Source organism: Vombatus ursinus, unplaced genomic scaffold (genome assembly GCF_900497805.2).
Source record: "Vombatus ursinus unplaced genomic scaffold, bare-nosed wombat genome assembly UNPS02014847.1, whole genome shotgun sequence".
In the NCBI taxonomy this organism is placed as follows: Eukaryota; Metazoa; Chordata; class Mammalia; order Diprotodontia; family Vombatidae; genus Vombatus; species Vombatus ursinus.
The window spans coordinates 5,391,100-5,415,258 of NW_020954625.1; the positions used below are offsets into that span (position 1 = coordinate 5,391,100).

Sequence of the window (24,159 nt, forward strand, 5' to 3'; positions counted from 1 at the left end):
GAGAGGACCCATCTGCTCTATTCTGGGAAGAACCTTGATCCTCCCTTTCCCAAGGGCCACAGGCAGATGGGAGACAAGAACATCTCTTGGAGAAAATGTTAAAAGGCCAGGAAGCAAGAGATGGTTAATAGGAGAAGCTTCCTATTATTCCCACCCTTCTGTCCTCCAACACAATGCTGGAGCGCTCCGGGATGGCAGAGTCAGAGATGGAAAGGAAGGAGTCACCTACTTCTCAATGGCTGATACATCCTTGGTTTCAAATTTCCCTCTGGTGAGCAGCTCGGGTGTGATCCGCCCTTCAAACAGGAGGCCACCCTTCGCCATCTTCACGATAATAAGTCTGACAAGCTCCCCTATGTACATGCCGCTGACCATCTTCTCAAACCTGTGAGGAGGAAAACACAACACACTCAGGCCATACCAAAGAGACCACACCAAAAAAAAAAAATATATGGTGGCAGGAACCGGACATGGAGCCTGCTGGACCACTATGTGTCAGGCCAGATCCTCTGCCATGGTCACCACCAATATAAAATGGTGGTAATTTCATTTTCCAGGCCACAGGACAATAAGATTTTAGAGCAAAATTTAGAATTTTATAAGGAAGCATGGGACAGTAAGAGCACTAGATTTGAGACCACTAGACGGCACAGAGGTTAGAGAACTGGACTTGGAATCAGGAAGACCTGAGTTCAAATCCTCCTGCAAACGCTTACTAGCTGTGTGACCCTGGACAAGTCACTTAACCTCTGTGCCTGTTTCCTCATCTATAAAATGGAGATAATAAGAGTACCTACCTCACAGGTATAAGGATCAAATGGTCATATTTGCAAATTTGCAAATGCATTGCTGTGTAAAACTCCAAGTGTCATATAAATGTTAGTTATTATTTTTACTGCTGTTCACAAGAGTCACAGAACCTGGGTTCAAAGCCCAGGTCTGCACCTTTCTACCTGTGTGATGTTGGGGAAGTCACTCAACTCTCTATGCCTCAGTTTCCTCATCTGCAAAATGAATAGGTTTAGACTAGATGGGCTCTAATTCTCCAGTCCTCAGAAGGGACCCCAGGGACTCACTTTATGAAGAAGGAAACTGAGGCCCAGAGAGGGAAAATCTAAGATTACACGACTAGTGAATAACTGGACTACTCGAACTCGGGTCTCCTGGTCCCCACTCCAGGGCTGTGGCTGATAACTCGCCAAGGGCTGAACCAGACCCCCTTCCACCCCTCCGTAACTGGGATGACACTCAAGGCCCCAGAGGCAGGAACGGACCCCAAGGCTGGCCTGGTTGCTTATGAGGTCTTGCTTCTGTCCTCCTCCTAAAAAAATTTATGTCGATCAATCTTTCGTTTTTTATACTCGTTACTTCCCAATATCAGCGCACAGAATTCTCTCTCATAACAAAAAACAGGTAAGCAAAACACACCTGCGTCTGACAGTGCGTGCGACACTGCACCGGGAGCCCCCACCTCACCTTCTCTTCTTTCAAGTTCCTACATTGGGCCTTCTCTCCCACAGGTTCAACTCCGACTGTATCAGCCTTGACTGAGAGATTATAGGCCACTTGCTCAAAACTCTTCCTCTACCTCTTTTCTACGGCTCGCTCTCTCTTAAGATCAGCCCCCACAGTCTCCTCCTTTACTCCAGTCTCTGACGAAGAGGTGGCCCTTGTCCTTGCCAAGCCCAACTACTTACCCAGTGTGTGTAATTAATCCCATTTCCTCCCACCTTCTGCAGCTGACGCTCCCCACAATCGTCCCCCCACACTCTCTAATCTTCAACTTCTCCCTCTCTACGTGTTCTCCTCCACTACCTTCAAACACATTCAATTTTCCCCCAACCTGAAAAAAAAACAACCCTGACTCCAATTATCCCTCTCTCTGTCTCTTCCCTTTCTTAGGCTAATTGCTTAAAAAGTCTTCTGCTCTTCATGCCTCCACTTTCTCTTACTCAAAGTTCCATCTCTTTGAGATCTTGCTTCTCACGTCATCACTAAACTCAAACTGCCGTCTCCAAATTTACCAGTGGTCCCATAATCAACAAACATGGCGGTCTTTCCCTAAGATTCTTCCTTCTTTGACCTCTCACTCTCTTCTCCTTGACACTTTCTTCTGTCTTGGTTTTCATGACCCTTCTCTCTCTCAGTTCTCCTCTTACTTATCTGACCACTCCTTTCCGGTCTCTACTGCTGAATCATTATCCATGTCGTGGTCCCTAGTTGTAGGTGTTCTCCAAGGCTTTCTCCTGGACCTTCTTCTCTTCTCCCTATATACTATTTCACTTAATGACCGCATCAGTTCCCATGGATTCAATTATCATCTCTATACTGATGATCTGATTTACTTATCTGGCCCTAACCTTCAAAACAGCTTCTCCAACTACTCATTGAACATTTCAAACGAGATATCTCATAGACATCTTAAACTCAACATGTCTAAAAATGAAACAATTATACTTTCCCCAAAACCCTCCCTCAACCTCCCAGTCACCGCAGCTTGAAACTGAGGAGACATCCTGGTATTCCTCACGATCTCTCATCCCCCATATCCAAGCTGTTGCCAAAGCCTGCTGATTTCACCTTTTCAACATATTTTCAATATGCCCCTTTCTTTCCTCTGATGCTGTCACTACTCTAGTGCAGACCCTCATAGCCTGTTGGGGGATCTGCCTGCCTCACTCCAATTCATCCTTTATTCAGCCACTAATGTGACTTCTTTTTGGGCTAGGTAATGGGGTTAAGTGACTTGCCCAGGGTCACGCAGTTAGTAAGTGTCAAGTGTCTGAATCCAGATTTGAACTCAGGTCTTCCTGACTCCAGGGCCAGAGCTCTATCCACTGCACCACCCAGCTGCCCCTGTGACTTTCTTAAAATGCCGATCTGACCATGTCACCCCTCCTACTCAATAAAGTTCAGTGGCTCCCTATTGCCTCCAGGAACAAATACAAAATGCTCTTTTTGGTATTCATAACCCAGTCCCCTCCCACCTCTCCAGTATTCTCATACCTCATTCCCAGATATATACTTTTCAATCCAGGGACACTGACCTCCTGGCTGTCCCAGGAACAAGACACTCCATCTCTTGGCTCTGAATTTTTTCTCTGGTTGTCTCCTATGCTTGGAACACTCCCCTTCCTCATTTACACTTCCTGTCCTCCCTGGCTTCCTTTAAGTCCCACCTAAAATCCCACCTTCTATAGGGAGCCTTTCCTCGTCCTCTTTAATCTTACTGCCTTTTCTCTGATTCTACCCCCAATCTATCCTGTGTATGTCCTGCTTGTACACAGTTGTTTGCATGTTGTCTCTCCCATTAGACTGGGACCTCCTTGAGGGCAGGGACAAGTTTTTCCCTTTCTTTGTATCCTCCCTTGCCTGGAATCTAGGACATGCTTAACAAGTGTTTGTGGACTGAGTGACCATGTCGTTCCTTAACTCAATGAAAGGTACTGACTCCCTATTACCTCTTGGAGCAAACAGAAACTCCAGTTTCTGCCTGTCCCTGGCTTTCCTTGGTAGATATTATTCTCCTCCACACACTCTATGAACTAGTCACTCAGTCCTTTATTGTTCTTCACACACAGCATTCCACTCCATGTGCCTTGGAACTAGAACACGCTTTCCCTAATCTCTGCCTCTGAGAATTCCTAGTTTCCGTGAAAATCAACTCAAGTGCCACCTTCTACATGAAGCCTTGAACAAAATTTAAGAACTTTCATCTCTCCAATGACCAACCATGACTCAAGAAGACCGATGATGAAATATGCTATTTACCTCCTAACATCAAGAGGAAATGGGCTACAGGTACAAAACGAGACACACATATTTGACCAATATGAGAATCGGTTTTGCTTGACTATGCATATTTATCAAGACTTTGGTTTTTCTTTTTCTTTTTTTTTTCATTGTAGAGAAGAGGTGAGAAAATGCTTATTAATCAAAAAATTAAATAAATTTTTAAAAAATTTAATTTTTAAAAATACATGAAGCCTTTATTTTACTCCCAGGTCCCTTTCCCCCTTCCAAAAAATCACCTTGTATCTATTACATTTATGTTTTATAAATATGTTGTCATATATGACAATATTAAATATACAATATTATAAATATATTGTCAGTCCAATGGAATGTAAGCTTCTCATGGTCAGGGATTATTTCTCTTTTTTTGCCTCTACATCCCCAGTACCTAGCCCAATACCTGGCACAGAGTAGATGACTGATAACTGCTTATTGACTGACATTTCATCACTTGTCCTCTAGAACCAAGATGAGTCATTCTGAGGCACAGATCTTGAAGCAGGGAATAAAAGGGCAAACCTCAAAGGATTCTCCAACTAGAAAATTGTAGGGACCAGGCCAGTCACTATGCTGAACTGTCCATGGACGGCTCACGGCTATGCTGTCCAAGGAGGCCAATCCCCTAGGAATCTCGAACGATCAGGGGTAGCCAAGTCTCACCCTCACTAGGACTGCGGAACACATATCTTGTGGGTCCTGCTCCATGAACGTGGAACCAAGGACATGTAAGTTTCCCAAGGCAGCCCACTCCCCTTCTGGATAGTTCTCGAAAGTGTTCCCTAATGTCCAGCCTACATCTGCTCCTTCGTAACTTCCCCCATTGCTCTTGGTTCTACCCGGAGGGGTCAAGCAGAACAAAGTTGAACTCAAAATGCTTCAGCCCCGACGTACGTGCAGGAGAAGACATAGAGAAATGCCTGTGATCCAGACTATGACATCCCATAGAGCTAGTCTATCAGAGCATTCATCTTGGACAAAAGCCCACTGTGTAACAAGCCAGGCCCAACAATGAACAGGAAGAGAACAACGGACTCCCAGTCTTTGAGAAAACGAGTAAAACTTGTAACAACCCCAAGCTCGCTCCTTGACACAAAGGCGCCTCTTTTGAAGGGTATTCTTCTGGCGATGCTACCTGACTGCAGGTCACAGATCCTCCCAGTCTCCAAAGAATTCAAGTTGTGAGTCACCCAAAGAAGATGGGGTGGAGCATGGCGGGTGGGAAGAGGCTGAAATTCGTGATGGATGAAGAAATGCCCAGGGGATACGGAAAAGGGAAAAATGGGCCTGCCATGGGAAATAGTAAGGGATAATGGATGTTCCTTACCGGTATCCATCCACACAATATCAACAGATCTAGGAGCACACCGAATACACCCCCTACCATAGGTTTAAGAAAAAAAACAGAAAACGTGATGTATAAAATGGAAAAGGATTTTTAAAAAAGCAATAATGATTCAGATATTTAAACGGTTTGGTCAAAAACTGCTGTGGAGTGCTAAGACAGACCCCAGGCACTCTAAGCAGTGGAACAAACCTAGAGCAGGCTCTGTCGTCGGAGCTGGAACCGGGTGGGAGCAGCTCAGACCTGCCTGGCAGCTGCCCTCTCCCCTTCTGTCAACACCTGGCACTGTGGGAACACAGCTTTCATTGTTCCCTCTCACCACAGGAATGGGCTTGCCTGCATGAGCCCTGAGGTTCTGGCCGAGACCCTGATCATGCCTCCCAAACCAACCTGTGCCACGGCCCTGCCCTGCATCTCCAGCCCTACCAAGGCCCAGGCTCAGCACATTCACCTTGGACCCAGAGCCGGGAAGAGCTGGCCGCACATCCCACCTCAGACACTTAGTGACTGTGTGACTATGGGCAGGCTGCTTAACCTCTCTGGGCATTGAACCTCAGTTTAATCATCTACAAAATGGGGAAAATCATACCGACAGTACTTAGCTCACTAGATTCATTAGTCCAGAGGGTGGTACATTAAAACCATGTTAAATGAGAAGGGTTACACAAATGCCTTGCAGCTCCAAACCTATAATCTCATCTTCTAAAATGTCCACAAACTCTAAAGCATGATACAAATAGAAAATGGGCGTGATCTTCTCTCCGCTCCCAGGGCGTGCCAGCCTCAAGGCTTGTGTCTCCCTCTGCCTGGCGGAAGATGCCCTGGTGAAGCTGGGCATCATCTCACCTGCCCACGGGCGTGTCCCAGAAAACTGAGGGCAGTGAGAAGTATTGGCATGGGTACTGATGGGAGACCCCAGCCCAGACACCCCCTTATCGAGGAAGGAGAAAGAAGCAAGTGCTTCTGCATCCCCGGGCATCGTTTAGTGAGGGCCCACTTGGAGGACAACAGGGGATCTTGCTTTTCTTCTATTTACTACTAATGTTACTTAGTTTAATAATATTCAACATATTATGATGATCCCCTATGGGCAGAGGGAGTTTCACACACCAGTGATGGTCTAATCCTTATCCCTATTAGAAAGATTTAAAATAGCTATTGTTGAAATACAACTTAACTATTAAATATTTACTTTATATAAATATCCTAATAAATGCTTATCACGAAAGGATGGTCGACATTTCTCCATTTAAGACCTGCAATGCTGATTACGTGCACTGCTTTAGCTGGACCTCAGAACAACCAGGAGATAAGCACTATTACTATTCCCCCCCATTTTCCAGACGTGTTGACTGAGGGGGATAGAGGTTAAGGGAACTTCCTGAGGCCACAAGGCAGTTTCGAGTGAAGAAAAGGAGGGTAAAGGAAGCCCTAGTTCTCGTGGACCTAACCAGCGAGAGCAGGAGTGGAATGTTGAATGATAATATGGTAACCCCAAGAAGAGCTAACTTTATAGAGTGCAGGACGCTGGGGAGCTGAGGAGAACTCTCACCTTTGGCTACTGACTAGGTGGTGGGAGCACAAGCAGATTACTGACTCTCTCTGGGCCTCAGTTTCCTCATCTGTAAAATGGGGCGATGAAAAAGCACCTACTTCAGAGAGTTGTGAGGATCAAGCTTGGGGTCAGTACTATAGAAATGTCAGTTATGACTCTAACACTTTGAGGCTGACATTTTCATCATGCCTGCCAGCATTTCTATGGTACCTTAAGGCTTACAAAATACTTTCACAAATAGTATCTCATTTCATCCTCACCACAAGCCTAGGTGGTAGGTCCTATTATTATCATCCTCATTTTACAGATGAGGAAGCTGAGGCAGACAGAGGTTAAGTGACTCACCCAAGGTCACTCGGCTAGTAGGTGTCCGCAGCTGGATTTGAACTCAAGTCTTCTCGACTCTGTACTGCCCCACTGAGCAGAAGAAGGGGTTTCAGAATAGCAGAAGCAGTGTTTGGAAGAAGGGGCCGCTGCCCTAATTATGTCACAAGGGTGGAGTATTCTTAGTGTGTCATATTTTAGGAAGGGGACTGACAGATGGGAGTACCAGAGGACAGGAACGGTCTGTCAATGAGCATTTATTAAGTGCCTACTATGTGCCAGACAGGTGGGAGCACCAGAGGACTGGAACAGTCTGTCAATGAGTACTTATTAAGTGCCTACTATGTGCCAGACAGGTGGGAGCACCAGAGGACAGGACTAGTCTGTCAATGGGCATTTATTAAGTGCCTACTATGTGCCAGGCACTATAGTAAGCTAACACTGTAGATACAAAGAAAGGCAAAAACATGGTCCCTGCTCTTGGGGAACTGGAAATGTTGCCACATGAGGGGATCAGTTGGAGGTGCTGGGCATGTTTAGTACCTTAGCCTGCAGAACCAAAGACTCAGGGAGGATGTGATAGCTGTCTTCAAGTATCTGAAGGAATGCCGTGTGAAAGAGGAATTAGGTTTAATCCCCTTGGCCCCAGAAGCTGGAACTAAGGGCTCTGACCAGGAAGTTGCACCGGGGAAGATCTCAGTTTAAAATAAGGAAACACTTCCTGCAAATCACAGCTACCCCCAGGTAGGACAGGCAGTCCTGAAAGGTAGTGAGTTCCCCATTACTGGAGGTCTTCAAGGGAAGGCCAGAGGGCCAACTCCACACTCCATTCTGGTATACAGACAAGGACTGCTGAGCCAAAGGCAACCCCCACCTCTGGTCAGCTCTTGGCCACCAGCAACCCATGAAACAGGCCAAGTCCAGCGCCCTCATCACTGTGCACACTGGGTGTGGAGAGTTCCTCTGTCAGCGTCCTCGTCCTCGGACACAGGCCCCACTGTGCGGAGCCAGCCCAGACGATGACTCATCGCTCACAGGGCCAGAAGCTGCCTCGAGTCACCAGGACGACTGAAAGTGAACAAAGCTGTGAATCAAGAGTCCCTAGCCCATCAATGTCTACACTTCCCTGGGCCGCCATGGGCTCATGTTTGGATAAACATGACCTTCCCAACAAGACACAAAAGGCCTGGACCACTGGATCAAGAGCTGGCCTCCAAGTCAGAAAGGAGTGGGGTCTGGGCCCACCTCTGACACATGCTGGCTGGGTGACCCTGGGCCAGTCACTTACCAGACTCCAGGACGTTAAGTCCAGATGTGCTGCTGATGTGTGTGGAGGGAGTTCCCTAAACCAAGGAAATCACAGATCCGGACCCCAAAAGTAGTCACCAGGCTCGGGCCCATTTCCCTGGTTACCACCCCCATCACTCCCAAATTCTGCTAGAACGGGCAGTCATTGTGAGACTGCTCACCAGAGGCTGCCTTATCTTAGCATTCTATGCCCATGTTGTGAGACGGAAAGCAGGCAGAAGAGGGGCAGGACCCTCACTTTGTGTCCCCCCAGCCCCGAAGGCGCTCCACAAGAGTGTTTTTGCTAAATGTGTGAATGACTCCCTACCCCTACTTACAATGCCTCACAGATTTCTGCCCTTTCCACACCTGGACAACAGTTCTCATGCCAATGCAAACACGTAAGATGGCCTGGTATAATGGATACACCATTGGACCCGGAGTGAGGAAGACCATGGTTCAAATCCTACCTGACGCTGATTTGCTACAGGACTCACCTCTGATAATTACTACCTCTGGGTGACTTTGAGCAGGCCCCTTTTCTCTTCTCTGGGCCTCAGTTTCCTCATCTGTAAAATGAAGGAGTTGGCCTAAACAGCCCATAGGGTCCCTTCCAACGTTAATTCTCTGTGATCCTGGGCTCAGATGAGCTGTGAGCCTCAGTTTCTTCACCTGGAGAATGGGATGATATGACAGCACCTCTCACATAGGGTTGTTCTGAGGGTCAGATGAGGTCATAGAGGCCTCAGAGCCTCTGTTATTCTGACAACATATTTACCCCACATAGAAAGGCAGTGGAAACACAGCTTCAAATTTGCAGGATTTGAAGCCGCTTCTCATACTTAACACCTGTACGTCCTTGGGCAAGTCACAGATCAAGGTTCACAGACACACAGATTTAGTGCTTAGAGAGATGTTAGCTGCCATTCCACAGATGGGGAAACTGAGGCCCAGAGACGGGATCAGCCGCCGCATGACCCACAGCGAGTAAACGTTGAGGCTCCTGGCTCTTCCTGAAGCTACGGCCTGCCTCGTTTTCTCCCCTCCCCGAGCCCTGACCTCTTGATGTCAAGGCCCCCCTAAGGCAGGCATGAACAGCGGGGGGACTCACAGCTGCTTCCCAGGGTTAAGGGATCCCCGGTCGATCTCCTTGTCAAACTCCGTGCGAAAGTCACTGAGGCTGCCATCATCCCCGAAGGCCCCCCACTCCGTGTTGATGCACATGCGCCCCTCATCTCCTTCCACTACGTCGATGTGCCGCATCTCTTCCATGTAGCAGGCGTTGGTGCCGGTACCTTGAAGAGACAACACCGGGAGGCTGGACCCGAGGACGGCAGACAGAAGCCAGCGGCTGCCCCGACCCAGGGACAAGCCAGGCCGCAACCTTACCAATGATCAGGCCCACTTCGCACTGCTGGTCGTCGAAGGCACAGGTCATCATCGTCCCCACGGTGTCATTCACGACAGCCACGATGTTGGCTTCATAATCCTGGGGACAGAAACAAGGTGTCACCTTCAGGAGCCACTGTGGGACAGACCCAACCAAGAAGCGTGGCTATCGCACAGATGGAGAGACAGAATGAAGAGAAGCCATGGGAAGGCAGGCACCCAAGAGAAGAATCTGTCCCTTCTCTACTGCCATTGCTGGTTTTGTTCTCACTGGGATACTAAGCAAATTAGGGGAAAACACGCTGACTCAATCATCTAGGCTTGGACTTAATCTGGTAAATACCAAGATGGTATACTGCAATGCGCCACAGCCTAAAAGGTCTGGAGCGCCTTTTTTCTCTCAGTGCAGAGAATCAGGGATATGTGATCACCGACCGAGAGGCCAGACACTGGGCATCCCAGGGTCAGACTCACTGGCATTTCCGTTCTGCCTGACCATCTGGACTCCGGACCTTGAGACCGCCTCTGCCCTCCAACCTTGCCCAAGTGCCCTGACCGAGATACACCAGGAAAACATCTCCACTCGTACTAGAAACCCCTCCCATGGTGGTAATTAATCCTCTGGCACCCAAATGTCAGAGAGTAGTTACCCCTCGTTTCTTGATAGCTTTGTTGAGCAGCTGGACCACATCTGATCCCTCCACACCACTGGCTTTAAAGCGCTTGGTCCAGGTGATGAGGACAGCCTGTGAAGGACAACGGACGGTTACATGAGGGACTGAACCTCTTTCAAAACCTCGAGGGTTCGAATACTACTGATAAAAGTCTCACATCTGAGACAAATACAGAATTCAATCATTCCACAAGTACCTATTAAGCACCTGCTGCATACCAGGCACTGTGCTAGACACTGGGATACAAACACAAAATAACAAAGCAACCCCTACTTGCCCAGAACTTAGATTCTAATAGGAGACACAAGTAATAATATAAAATATGTAAGATATAAAATATGTAAGATATAAATAAAGTATAAAATTATTGATGAAAACAAAACTAAAAACCTGTTCTTGATGGTCAAAAGATAACGCTTTTCAGAAGAAGTAATGTAAACCATCAATAACCACAAAAAAGTTCCAAATCATCAATAAGAGAAATGCAGATCAAAACAACCAAACATTCACACTCCATACACCAAACTGGCAGAGATGACTAAAGATGGAGATGGTCAACGTCGCAGGGGCTGCGGGAAGACGGACGCGCTAAAGGTTGGTGGTGGTATGAACTATGCTGATCATTCTGGAAGACAATTTGTAATTATTCCAGAAAAGTCACAGCCTTTGACCAAGTGATCTTACTACCGAGGGTACAGCCCAAGGAGGTCAAAACCAGAAAGAAATGTCACGCTCAAACAATGATCTATGTGTATATATACGTGCACAAAATGTTTGCAGCAGCACTTTTTGTGGTAGCAAAACCCTGCAAACCAAGTGGGTGCCTATCAATTAGAGGGTAGATAAACCAAGTCTGGCACATATTGCTGCACCAATGACAAGGGACAACATATATGAGGAATTCATAGAAACGTGGGAAGACGTGGAGCAACGGACGGAAAGCCAAGAGAACTAAAGGACTAAAAGGACAGACACAACATACACAACATACACAATATACGTATATATATATATAACCTCCATAATATATGTATACACAACATATACAACATGTACAACATATACAATATATTTACAATATATGCATGTATATACAACATACACAATATACATAACATACACAATATATGCATATATATAACATACACTATATATACAACACACATAACATATGTATGTGTATACAACATACATAATGTGTGTGTACAATATGCATGATATATGTATGTGTATACAACATACACAACATACACAATATATGTATATGTGTAATATGTATAATATATGTGTGTATATACAATATATTTACAATATATACAACATATACAATAAATGTATATATAATGTGCATAATGTGTGTGTATGTACACAATGTGTATATATATAAAACATACATAATATATGTATATATACAACATACACAATATATACAACATACACAATATATTTACAATATACACATGTATATATACAACACACACAATACATGCGCAATATACACAACACATGTATATATACAACATACATAATATATGTATATACAACACACACAATGTATGCACAATAGACACAGCATAGGCAATATACGTAGAATATATACAGTGACTACAGCGATGTAAATGAAGACAACGCTACCAAGTTGCTGAGTTCAGATTCACGCCAATGACCAATCAGTCCCAGAGAACAGAAAATAAAACACATTTCCCTCTTCTCTGTAAAGAGGTGAGGGTCCACCAGTGTGTAATGCTGCATGCCCTCTCAGACACACGTCTGATGTCAGTCATGTCTGTCTGTGTTCCTTAACTGTTTTTTCTTTGTAATAAGCAAGGGCTTTCTCTGGGTGGAGGTGGTGGGAGGTTTACACAGCGAAATGATTGTGGTGTAGGAAAAATAAGGCACCAGTAAAACTGGACCCTAAAGATGCCGTGCAAGGGCAGCAGAGAACTCTGTCCCAGAGGAGACAGGTGATGCGCCCAGGACCACATAGCACATCAGACCTTTTGTTTCTACCGCTGACTCCTTCCTGATGTGTGGCTTCCTTGTATGTTCATTTTAAGGATGCGGAAGGAATCTTCCTGATGCATGAGAGTTTACGCTGAGGGGGGGCTCTTTATGTAAAGATGGGCAGGGAAATTAGAACATCTCCCTATCTCTCTCATCCCCCAACACCTAACCCGGTGCCTGGAACACAGCAGCTGCTTAACAGAATTAAGTTAACAATCTGCAGTTCTGACCCCTGGCGTGCTGCAAAAAAATGCAATCATGATCTGACAGCGTTTGCTCTGAAAAAATGATTAAGAATAAAGTGCCATGATAAGTGCATGCTGGCTCTCCACCTCACATCAGAAAACTGTAGTTGAGTCCTGTCCTCCAAAGTGTCTGCAGAGACCACACTTCCTCTTCTGGGGCTACATGTACCCCCAGCTCCCCCTCCTCTCCCCTCCCCCAAAAGTCCAAAGAGTATAGTGTAACGGACAGGGTACTGGATTGGGAGGTAAAAAAAATCTGTGTCAGTAACCCAGGCAGCTCTTAGAGTCTGTAAGTTACTGATCTTCATCAGTGAAGGGCACTTCCACACAGGAAGTCCCTATGGTAATTAAATCACAGGTCTAGAATCCACCCTCACCTCCTCCAAATAAAAGGCTTCCTTTAGTCTAGATTTCAACTTCCTATTGACCATTTTTGTTCTCTATTTCCCAATCTGAAGATTATTCCACTTGGTACATAAATCCCTCTGCTCATCATTCAAAGGACTTCACAACCTGGGCTAGACTTTTTACTCATATTAATGAGTGAAAGGGATTACCCTTTCACATACTCTATAATTCCACCAAGGTGGCCTCATTTTTTCTTATAGATGATACCCCATCTCTCACCTCCATGTCTTTGCTTTGGCTGTTCCTCATTCCTCGCTTCCTTACCCATTCCTTAGCATCCCTCGTTTCCTTCCAAGCTGAACTTAAGTATTGTCTTCTACGTGAGGCCCTTTCCTGATCAACCCAACAGTGAGTCTTTTTCTCTGACCCCCAAATTATCTTGTATCTGTTTTTAAAGATCTTTTGTATATAGGTCTGGGAGGCAGCTTGGCATGGTGGATATAGAGCTGGGCTTGGAGCTAGGAGTAATAAAATAAAATTTTTTAAAAAATAATAATAACTAATATTACAAAGCACCTAAGTGTGCCAGGCACTGTGCTAAACACTTTATAAATCTGATCTCGTTTGATTCTCACAGCAACCATAGGAGGTAGGTGCTATTATTTTCCCATTATACAGATGAGGAAACTGAGGCAAACAGAAGTTAAGTAAATTGCCCTAGGTCAGCAAGCTAGCAATTATCTTAGGCAGAATATAAACTGAGGTCTCCCAAGACTCCAAGTACAGTCTTCTCAGCCCCCACACCACTTAGCTACTGCCATGTGTACAGTGCCCTAAAGAATATAATGTACTTTACAACCCTCCTTGTCAGGCATGTTTCAGTCTGAGGCTGGGCTTTAACTCAGGTCTTTAGGCCCACTGCTCTACCCACTACACCATCTAGCTGCCCGAGAAGACCTGGGTTCAAATCCTGCCTGTGACACATGTTGGCTGAATGATTCTGTGCAATGGTCTTTATAACAAGACAATGAGTTGGTTAGCTAGCTCTTCTCAGCAATGCGACTATCTAAGACAATTCCAAAAGACTCATGATGGAAAATACTATCCACAACCAGAGAAAGAACTATGGAGTCTGAATGCAGATCGCAGCACACTATTTTTTTTCTTTCTTGTGATTTTTCCCTTTTTTTCTGATTCTTCTTTCACAACATGACTAATGTGGAAATATGTTTAATATGATCGTACATGTATAACCTATATCAGATTGCATGCCATCTTCAGGAGAGAAAAGGGGAGAGAGAAAAGAATTTGGAATTCAAAATCTTATAAAAGTGAATGTTGAAAACTATCTTTACATGTAATTGGAAAAAATAAAATACTATCAAGTGGGAAAAAAGAAAAGAAAAAAAGAAAAAAGAAAAGACATTAAGTTGGGTGCCCATCTGCTTTGTTGGAGGGAGTTTCCTCACCTGGGAGGACTCTACCCTAATTAAATCAAAGGTCCAGTCCCAATCGCCTTACATATGTTTATATATGTCAATGGCTTGTTTCCCTTAATAGAATGTAAGCTTCCTGAAGGTTGGAATTGTTTCTCTTTTGTTTCTGTATCTTCATCTCTAAGCACAGTGCCTGTATCATCTGGACTCACACCTATACCACTAAGTGCCTGGAGATTCAGCATAGGGTCTTTCACGACTTGCTGCGGCTGATCTTCTGGAGATGAGGTAGAGAAAGCAGAAGAAAAATAGAGTTGAGTAGTTCTGCCTTCCCCTGTCACCTGTTACCCTCCTGCCATCCTTCTGAGCCTGGATCCTCTCACTCTCTCTCCTTGCCCCCAACAGCTTCAGACAGACAAAAGCAAACTGCGCGGATGAAGCTCCCCAGCCTTCCCTTCTCCTGGGCTTCTGCTAAGAGGACTCTGTTTATGGACCAAGACGCTCCTTCGTGTCCATCCTCCACCACTCCCGACCCTGGCTTCCACCTTTTGTACACGTCTCAGTAAAGTCTAAGATGGAGCTTGAGTTCTATCATCTATCTAGACCTGCGACATCAAACTCAAGTAGAAACAGGCTCTCAGATGCACTTGAAAAACCACAAGCTAACATTACCTATTTTCTATCGGGCAGCTAGGGGATGCCATAGTGCATAGAGCGCCAGGCCTGGAAACAGGAAGACTCGAGTTCAAATCCAACCTCAGACACTTACTAGCTGTGTGACCCCGGGCAAGTTACTTCACCCTGTTTGCCTCAGTTTCTTCATCTGTCAAATGAGCTGGAGAAGGAAATGGCAAACCATTCCAGTATTTTTGCCAAGAAAAAACTAAATGGGGTCATGAAGAGACAGGAATGACTAAAAATGATTGAACAACAATAACAGCATGAGGACTATATAGGGAGTCAGACACAACTGAACACAACAATTTTCTATTTTTTTTTTACTTATTTTGTTAAATATTTCCTAATTACATTTTCATTCGAGAGTGTTGCAGGCCAGTGTGTTAGACACTTTCATTTAGACCCAATACTCCCTTTTTCCTTCCACTCTAATCACTAGGGTCTGTGTTTCCAAGGGTGCTACCATTCCTCTCAAGCTGATCCCTACCCTCCATGTCCTACAGAATCTTGGGCCAGGGGAATCTATTTCTCTGAACTCTCTGAACTCCATTCTCCCAAAATCTAGGGTTTCAATTATAAAGCAAGCAACGAGCATATATGATGTGTCAGACACTGCACTGGGTACATGGGGTCCAAAGGCAAAAATGAAACATTGTTTGGGGATTCTCTCTCCCATTAATCACTAGGCTTCTCTATGGCTTAATCTTCATGTGGCATCTGGCTTAGCAGATGTATGTGGGCAGTTTTCTTCCATCCCCTCCAATTTCAGGGTAGAATTCTCTTAATCAAATGTGCAAATCTTTATGCTTTCCGGCCCCCACTAGATATACTCCATCCTTGGAAAAAACCCATCATTCCTAAAACTCCAACTCTGGTCTAAAAATCCAAATGCTGTTCTCTTATTAATCTAATAATATCCTTTAAGTCTAATTATCTTATTAACATATTAATATAATCCTATCATCTAATTAACATGCTTGCTTCTCATATCTGTCCCTCTCTTCTGAAACCCCTGTCTTTCCCTGGCCACCTGCACCTCTAACATCTTCTGTTTTCTGCCCATAAGTTCACAATCTCTAGAGATGTTCACACAGTATCCTTTCACAGAGGTATCATTCAACTCATCAGAAGTGAGTAATGGGTATTGGGTTTAACCAGTCTCCGTAGGCAGTGTGGTGTGTCCCAGCTAGATAAATACTGTGCCAACTGACACTTCCTTCCTGATGCCTTTCAGCAGTTAATATTCTCTGTCTAATCAAATTATATTGTGCTTACTTAGTTGTATCCATGTTATCTGTTCCTAGTAGAATGTAAACTCCTCAAGGACAGGGATTATTCTATAGCCTTGCACAGAGCAGGCTCTGAATGTTGGCTGACTTGAAGACAACAAACTTTCTGCTTTTTCATGTAGAGTCAGCACAAAACTGTCTGGGTACATCTCAGCAGAGGGTCTCCAACCACCAGACTTTGTCTTTTCCTCCTGTGGCCAGTTCTAGAGCCTAGCAAAGAATTCATAGCTTTAGAGCTATGATTCAGACAACATCTAGTCCAATCACTTCATTTTACAGATAGAGAAACTGAGGCTCAGAGAGGCACCCAAGGTCACACAAGTCATAAGTGGCAGAGATAGCATTTGAACACCATGTTTTCTCATCCTGACTGGACCTGTGGTTTCTCACCATCATTCTGTGGAGCACAGGAAGTTGCTTCCTCTTCAGGGGTTCAATTCCATACTCTATGAAGTCTTCAAACTTACATCACTTCAGCGGTCCACTAGTGCTCCCTGTTCCCATTCTTCTGGCCTCCAGTAGAGGCTGTTTCCCTCTCCTCCCACTACATGGCCCTAACACCAACCCCTCTTAGCAATGCAGGGTCATTTAAATAATGATAACAGCTGACAGTTGCATAGGCTTTGCAGCAAAGAAGCATTTTCTATATTAGGCAATTACATTAGGCACTGTGATTAAAAAAAAGAAAAATGGAAACATGGTCCACATTTATATGTTGTAAGCTTATGCAGACTTACACAGGGCGGCTGTGTCCATAGCTGCTTTGGAAATAGGAGGCATGAGGTGGTCAAGAAAAGAGAAAGAATAAAACCACCCCTCACCCCCAACCTACCTCTTCCTCCTGAAGCCCAGATAAGCCACACAAAAATGGCTCAGGAAGAAAGGCTCATACATGATCCAGTAAGGCCTAGCCCTTCTTTCACCCCTTTGGAGTCATCTCAAGCCCAGCTGGGTTTTCCTTTATTTGGAGAAATTTTGTAAACTTCCCCCTCGGCCACAAGGAGCTTTACATTCCTCTCCTAAAATATGCTAATAATTAAAATAACTGGGGGAAAATGCAAGTTAGAATAGTCAAAGTTCAGAGTCACACGCTGATTTTTTGCAGATGGTTTTCTTTATACCACTACTTTACAGTAAATATACTTTCCTTAGTAGGCACTCTCCGATGGATCCTCCATCATGGATTATCAATCACAGAATGCGTATCACAGACCCTCCAACATGGAATGTATATCACAGAGTCTTTATGATGGACCCTCCATTACAGAATGCGTATCACAGACTCTCCATTATGGATTCCATCATTGACTCTCAATCACGGAATCTGTATCACTGAATCCCCATGCAGGAACCTCCCAGGACCCTCCATCATGGACCCAATCAGAGAAAATGGACCAAGAAGCTTCTTTTAAGCCCAGAGCACCAGGCAGCCAGGGAGTTCTAGGACATTCTTACCTCATCGATTTTTGTCTGTCGGCAGGGGAAGGAAAAGGTAAATCCAACAGGTAAATTCTTGTCTTTGATATTCTTTTTCTCCATGAAGTCACCCAGGCATTCAGCAACATGATCAAAAAGCTGAAAGGAACAGAGACGAGAAGATGACCAGTGGCTCAAAGCAAGAAAGGTGTTGCCAGGGGGAGAACATGGTGCTCTCCAAACTGAGAGGAAAAATGCACACTCTCCAGAGACTTTCCACTTTTCAATGGCTGTTACAAGTAACAAGGAACAGTTTAGCCTTGGCGGAGGAAAATGCTTCTTACTATGAGAGCTGTCCAAAAGGGGAATTAATGGACCACCTTCGGAGGCCATGGGAACCCCCTCAGATAGTGGAGGAACACTTGTTGGGGAGGTTAGTGGGTTAGTGGGGATTTCTTTTGGGTTTGGGTTGGATTAGATGCATTTCTCTTCCATCTCTGAAATTGAGATGCTATGGTTTTGTTTTGTTTTTTGGTTTTTTTTTTTTTTGACCCATGCAGCTACTTCTACAGCTCTCGTGGTTAGGAAGTTTCTCTTCACATTGACCCAAGATTGGTCTCTTTGTAAGCTCCACCAATTAATCGTTCCTGGTCTTGCCCTCCAAGCTCAGGTAAAATCCTCCTCCACATGCCTGTCCTTCAGATACTACAAAATTTAAGTATCATGGGCCCCCTGGATCTTTTCTTCCCCAGGCTAAACATCCCCACTTCTTCACCTGATCTTCCTATCATGGACCTACAGCTCTGCCCCGGCCGTTTCTCCTTCCTGAATATGAGACAACTCTGTTTGACAAGTCAGGCCCCACGTCATCATGAGAAGTCATTTAAAGAGAAGTCGATTTCAGAGCTCTGTCAATAGCTTCACTTTTGGCTGAACACCAGCCTGCCTAGGATTTTTACTTGATGAAAACCCACTGGCTTGTGAAGGCTGACAGGACAACAGGAGGCCACTTAAGGCTCATGGAGGCAGCTCTGGAGAGGTAAGAGGAGGAGGGAAAATACACTCCCACTTCTGAGCCAACAACTGCTGCCTCCAGCCCCAGGCCTGGGCTCTTAGTGGGGCAGCATCTCCCAGCAAGGGGCCTTCTCCAACATCCTCCCCACCGCCGCCAGGCTAAGGCCCTGGACAGCAAGCTCTGTGTCATTGCCCCGACATCAGACTCGGCCATCACGGCAACAGAGACGCTGGTTCATTATAATTTATAACAGTCTGCCTCTTCCTTAGCGCCTGCTGTACCTCTGGACACTGAATCAAGCGTGGTGGCTGGAAGGGATACACGTGACTCATCACCCCCTCTGCAAGCCTGCATAAGCTTCCCTTGACCTACATTTGAGACTGATCTAAAGCCTATTAGAAAATCCATTCCAGTACAGTGGGGGGGGGGGGGGGCCTGGCATGTCATGCAATTGCATAGGGGATAGCTTGGGTGTGAAACGCACTCATCTGGTTCACTGGAGAATAAAGAGCGCACATTCTGCACCCACCAGGTCCCTTCCATCTTGCAGCGGTCCCATGAGGAAATAACTATTATCATTCCGATTTTACAGAAGAGAAAGCTGAAGCCAAGTGAAGCTAAAAGAGGCAGTGTGGTGTAATGGAAAGAACATTGCTTTGGCATGAGAGAATCTGGGTTCAAATCATGGCTACCCCAGGCCTCAGTTTCCTCATCTGTAAAATGAAGGGGTGGGCTAAATCAGGGATTCTTAACCTTTTTTGTATCAAGGATCCTTGTGGTAGTCTGGCGAGGCCTTTGGACCCCTCCCTCAGAATACTCTTTTCCTTCCTAATTGAAGGAAATGCTCAAATTCAGTTGGAGGTTAGTGAAAATAAAAGATGGACTTTTTTTTCCATACAAGTTCATGAAATCTGTTTCCAGATACATGCGCACGTGCGCGCACACACACACGCACACACACACACACACACACACACACAGAGGTTAAGACCCCTTGGACAAGATGACCCCGAGATCCCTTCCACCTCCACAGCAAATAAAGATCTATAAAAGCTCACGCAGGGACTGCCCCCACCGCCTTTTTCCCTGCAGATGGCTGGGCGGTCAGATCGCAGAAGCAGGAAGTCAGCAGCTGGAAAGACACTTGAAAACAGCCAAGTCACTCACGGCTGATCCTCGTACAATATGGTTGTGTACAATGTTCTCCTATGTACAATGTTTGCTCACTTCACTCTGCATCAGTTCATGTAAGTCTTTCCAGGTTTTTCTGAATCTGTCTGCTAGTCATTTCTTATAGCACAATAGTATTCCATCACAATCATACATAAGAATTTGTCTAGCCATTCCCCAATTGGTGGGCATCCTCTCAATTTCTAATTCTTTGCCACCACAAAAGGAGCCTCTTAAATATTTTTGTCACATAGGTCCTTCCCCCCCCTTCTTTTTAAAATCTCTTTGGGATACAGACCTAGTAGTGGTATTGCTGAGTCAAAGGGTATGAACAATTTTATAGCCCTTTTACACATAGTTCCAAATTGCTCTCCAGAATGGCTGGATCAGTTCACAACTCTACCAATAATGCATTAGTGTTCCAATTTTCCTACATCTTCAACATTCATCATTTTCCTTTTCTGTCATATTAGCCAATCTGATAGATGTAAAGTGGTACCTCAGAGTTACTTTAATTTGCATTTTTTTAATCAATCAGTAATGATTTAGAGCATTTCTTTTTCTATATGACAATAGATAGCTTTGACTTCTTCATCTAAAAACTGCCTGTCCATATCTTTTGACCATTTATCAATTGGGGAATGACTTGTATTCTTATAAATTGGACTCAGCTCCCTATATATTTGAGATTTCCATATCTGCTATGTGGAAAGACACCTGAAAAGCAGGATATGGTATCCCTAAATTAAACCAAGGAATGGCCCCCAAACTGGTGTGGTCTCAGGTGGGGACTCGGGTCTGATAGAGGACAAACTAGCCCCTAATGACTAATAGCAGCTCTACCCTAGGAATCTCCTGATGCATTCTCTCTCTTTCTTTCCCCCACCTCGACTTAGCACTCAGTACCTTTCTAATGCATTTCACCCAAGTCCAATTTATAAAATTTATGCATCTAGATGGCTTGTCCTACTCCTAACCCCTGCCCCGGCTGCAAGCATCCATTACTCTCTTCTCCTGGTGACCACTCTACTGTCTCTACTGTATTCATTCCCCTATTGGAATGTAAGCTTCTGAGGACAGGGACTGCCTCACGTTCATATCTGTATCCCCAGTGCCCAGTATGGAGCCTGGAACATAAGAGATGCTAAATAAAAGCAAAGCCTTAGGAGTTGGGACTTGGGAGGCAGCTGGTGGCACAGTGGATAGAGCACTGGGCCTGAAGTCAGGAAGACCTGAACTCAAATCTGGCCTCAGACACTAACTAGCTGTGAGACCCTAAGCAACTCCCATAACCTCTGTCTGCCTCAGTTTCCTCAGCTGTAAAATGGGGATCATAATAGCACCTATCTCACAGAGTGGTTGTAAGGATCAAAGGGGTAAAGTGCTTACACTTGAGGCACATAGTAAATGCTTCCTTTCAGAGCACCTCAAAGACAGGGACAACATCTTATTTATCTCTGTCTCACTAAGCACAGGGGGAAGCATTTAATAAGTGGATAAAGAGTGGAGTCAGGTCACTCTGGAGCTAACCTGGCCTTTGCTACTTCCCGTGTGACCTTAGAGAAGCTAAGTAACCTCTCTGAAACTGAGTGGTAAACATGGGGCTGTGAAGCACCCCCTCACCGGGCTGGGCAGCCCCTTCCCAGAAGCTTGAGTGCTTAGGAGCAGCTAGGTGGCGCAGTGGATAGCGCACCGGCCCTGAAGTCAGGAGGACCTGAGTTCAAATCCGGTCTCAGACCAAACACTTGACACTTACTAGCTGTGTGACCCTGGGCAAGTCACTTAACCCCAATTGCCTAAAAACAAAACAAAACAAAAAAAATAACCAAAAAAAAAAAAGTTTGAATGCTTCATGGGGCACTGAGTGAAGTGACTTGGGCAGGGTCACTCACCCAGGAGATGTCAGAGACCGGCCTTGAACCCAGGGCTTTCTGACTCTGGAGTCAGCTCTCCCCTACACTGTGTTGAAATTTAATAACAATAAACGTGCGATTCAGAAATCACTTTCACAACCAGAGGCTGAGTGAGATGTGCCTTTCAGACAATTAATTACACAGCAGGGATAGAGAAAATGGGGCAGGTGAGTATGTGATGAGCGAGGGATAACTTGTTATGTAAAAATGCTGGCAAACCCAGAGACATTTATTAACAGCAAAAGGGGAAACAAACAGGGGAAACAGTGTCTGAACCAGATGCGAATCATGTTCTTATAAAAATAAACAGCGAGATGACCTCAGGTTGCCTACACAACACCCTGCACAGAGAAAACTGGTCCGGTTTCAACAGGCCAGGACAGAACTGTTATGGAAGAATTCCGTCCTCTGGGGCAAACTCAGTCGAGCCGGGCAGTAGGGGTGCCGGGGACTCTCAGGAATGAGGCAGCCTGAAGCAGAAGAGGTGAAGGGAACAGGAGGCCAGGAGACTGAATGGGGTAGGGACTGCACAGACACTGAGAGCCAGGTAGAGGATTTATTCAGAAGGAGGGAAGATCTGGAGGTCCAAAGGTGACAGCCACCCAGATCAGGGCAGGAGGGAGAAGAGGTAGTTACTGAGTGGTGGGGCAGGGGAGCTCCCCGCCTGGCCTTCTGTGTCAGAGGCTGTAGGGTTTGAGCTGCTGGGCCTGGGAGGGTGCCAAAGGGTGTGTGTGGCGTCTTCAGGAGAAAGCTAGGATTCAGTAAGTACCTGGAGACTGGACGAGCGAGGGAGGATTACAGGACAGGGCGAGGGAATAAGCATTCATTGAGTACTTACTAAGTGCACGGAGCTTGACAAACATCGTCTCGTTTGACAAGAGCTTTAGATGGAAGGGAATCAAATCAAGGCTTGTCATTTTACAGATGAGGGAGCGAAGGCCTAGAGAGGTGAGGGGACTTAGCCAAGGAAAGACCTCCCTAGAAAATGGCCAGGCTAGGACTCAGTAAATGCCTCTCAACCCTTATCACAGCAGAAGGTTCTCAGAGGGTACACAGCAAAGTGACTGGGGAAGGGGTAGGGGTGAACTGACTGTGCAGAAGAAGGGGTGCTGATCTCAGGCATTCTCTCCTGCCCTGACATTTGCTCTACCTAGGCCAAGTGGCTTAGCTGGGCCAAGGAGACCTCAGGCCCCTGGGAAGAGGGGTGTGATGGCCATGAGACCCCAAGCCAGCAGGGTGCTGGGAGGAGCCAGGAGAAAAAACTGCACATTCTCTGCGGGGAGGGGGTCGAAGTCACGTCCCATGCTGCCTCATGATAGCTCTGTGTATTCCCTTGCATTTATACTCTGGGTCGCTCTGAGGAGGTCTACACTCATTCCCCCGGCAGAATCACAGGGACCTAGATTTTGAGCTAGGAGGACCCTTAAAGAGCAGCTTTCATACAAGACCCCCTCCTCTCTGCTCACACCGTCTACACAATCTGGACCAAAATGGACACCAGCCTGTTCTACCACGATAGCATCCCAACTGGTACCCTGCCCAGGCTCTCCCACCTCCATTCTATCCTTCAGGCAGCTATCCAATGTCCTACATTAGTCCATGTCACCCCATTACTCAATAAACTCCAGGGGCTCCCTATTACCTCCAGGAGCAAATTATAAAGTCCTCTGTTTGGCATTTAAAGCTCCCTGGCTTCCTTCTAGACTCAGCTCAAATCCCGCTTTGTGCTGGAGGCCTTTCCTGATCCCCCCTCCCCCCAGCTGCTGGTGCCTCCTCTCTGAGGTTACTGTAGCCAAGGACCTAATTATTTACATGGTTCTGTCCCGCCAGAATGTAAACTCTGAGGACAGGGGCTGGTTTTGCTTTTCTCTGTGTCCCAACACTTAGCACAGTGCCTGACATAGAGTGAGGACTTAATGTCTACTGACTAACTGAGGAAGAAACTGGGACTTGGAAAGAGGAAGTGAATTTCCCAAAGTCACAGTTGCAATACGGTAAGTAGCAGAGCCAGGATTAGAACCCAGGTCTTGGGTTCTAAACCTTCTTTCTACGATATTGTACTACTATGAGAATAAAGCCTCAAATCACCAGGCTTCTTATTTTCATCCTTATATAACCCATCTGAAATGGGTCAGGAGGGAACAGTCTTATTTTGTCAACAGAGAAATCAAGGCTCAAAGGCTAAACAACAGGCCCCTTCTCTGGGTCCAGTTTCCCCATCTGTAAAATAAAGCTTCAGAGTGTATAAGTGTATATAAGTCACTTCCTCAAACCGAGCC

At 45.6% G+C, this 24,159-nt stretch overlaps 1 protein-coding gene across 1 annotated transcript in view; it reads right to left on the minus strand.

Moving 5' to 3' along the window:
* HK1 (hexokinase 1) overlaps positions 1-24,159 on the minus strand; it is an 89,680-nt gene that overhangs the window by 21,159 nt on the left and 44,362 nt on the right. The window contains exons 4-8 of the mRNA XM_027840596.1: positions 17,822-17,941; positions 10,343-10,438; positions 9,693-9,792; positions 9,415-9,598; positions 230-385 (exon numbers count right to left, since the gene is read on the minus strand). Of these exons, the coding sequence (XP_027696397.1) occupies positions 230-385; positions 9,415-9,598; positions 9,693-9,792; positions 10,343-10,438; positions 17,822-17,941 (656 nt within the window). The remainder of the gene's footprint in view (positions 1-229; positions 386-9,414; positions 9,599-9,692; positions 9,793-10,342; positions 10,439-17,821; positions 17,942-24,159) is intronic.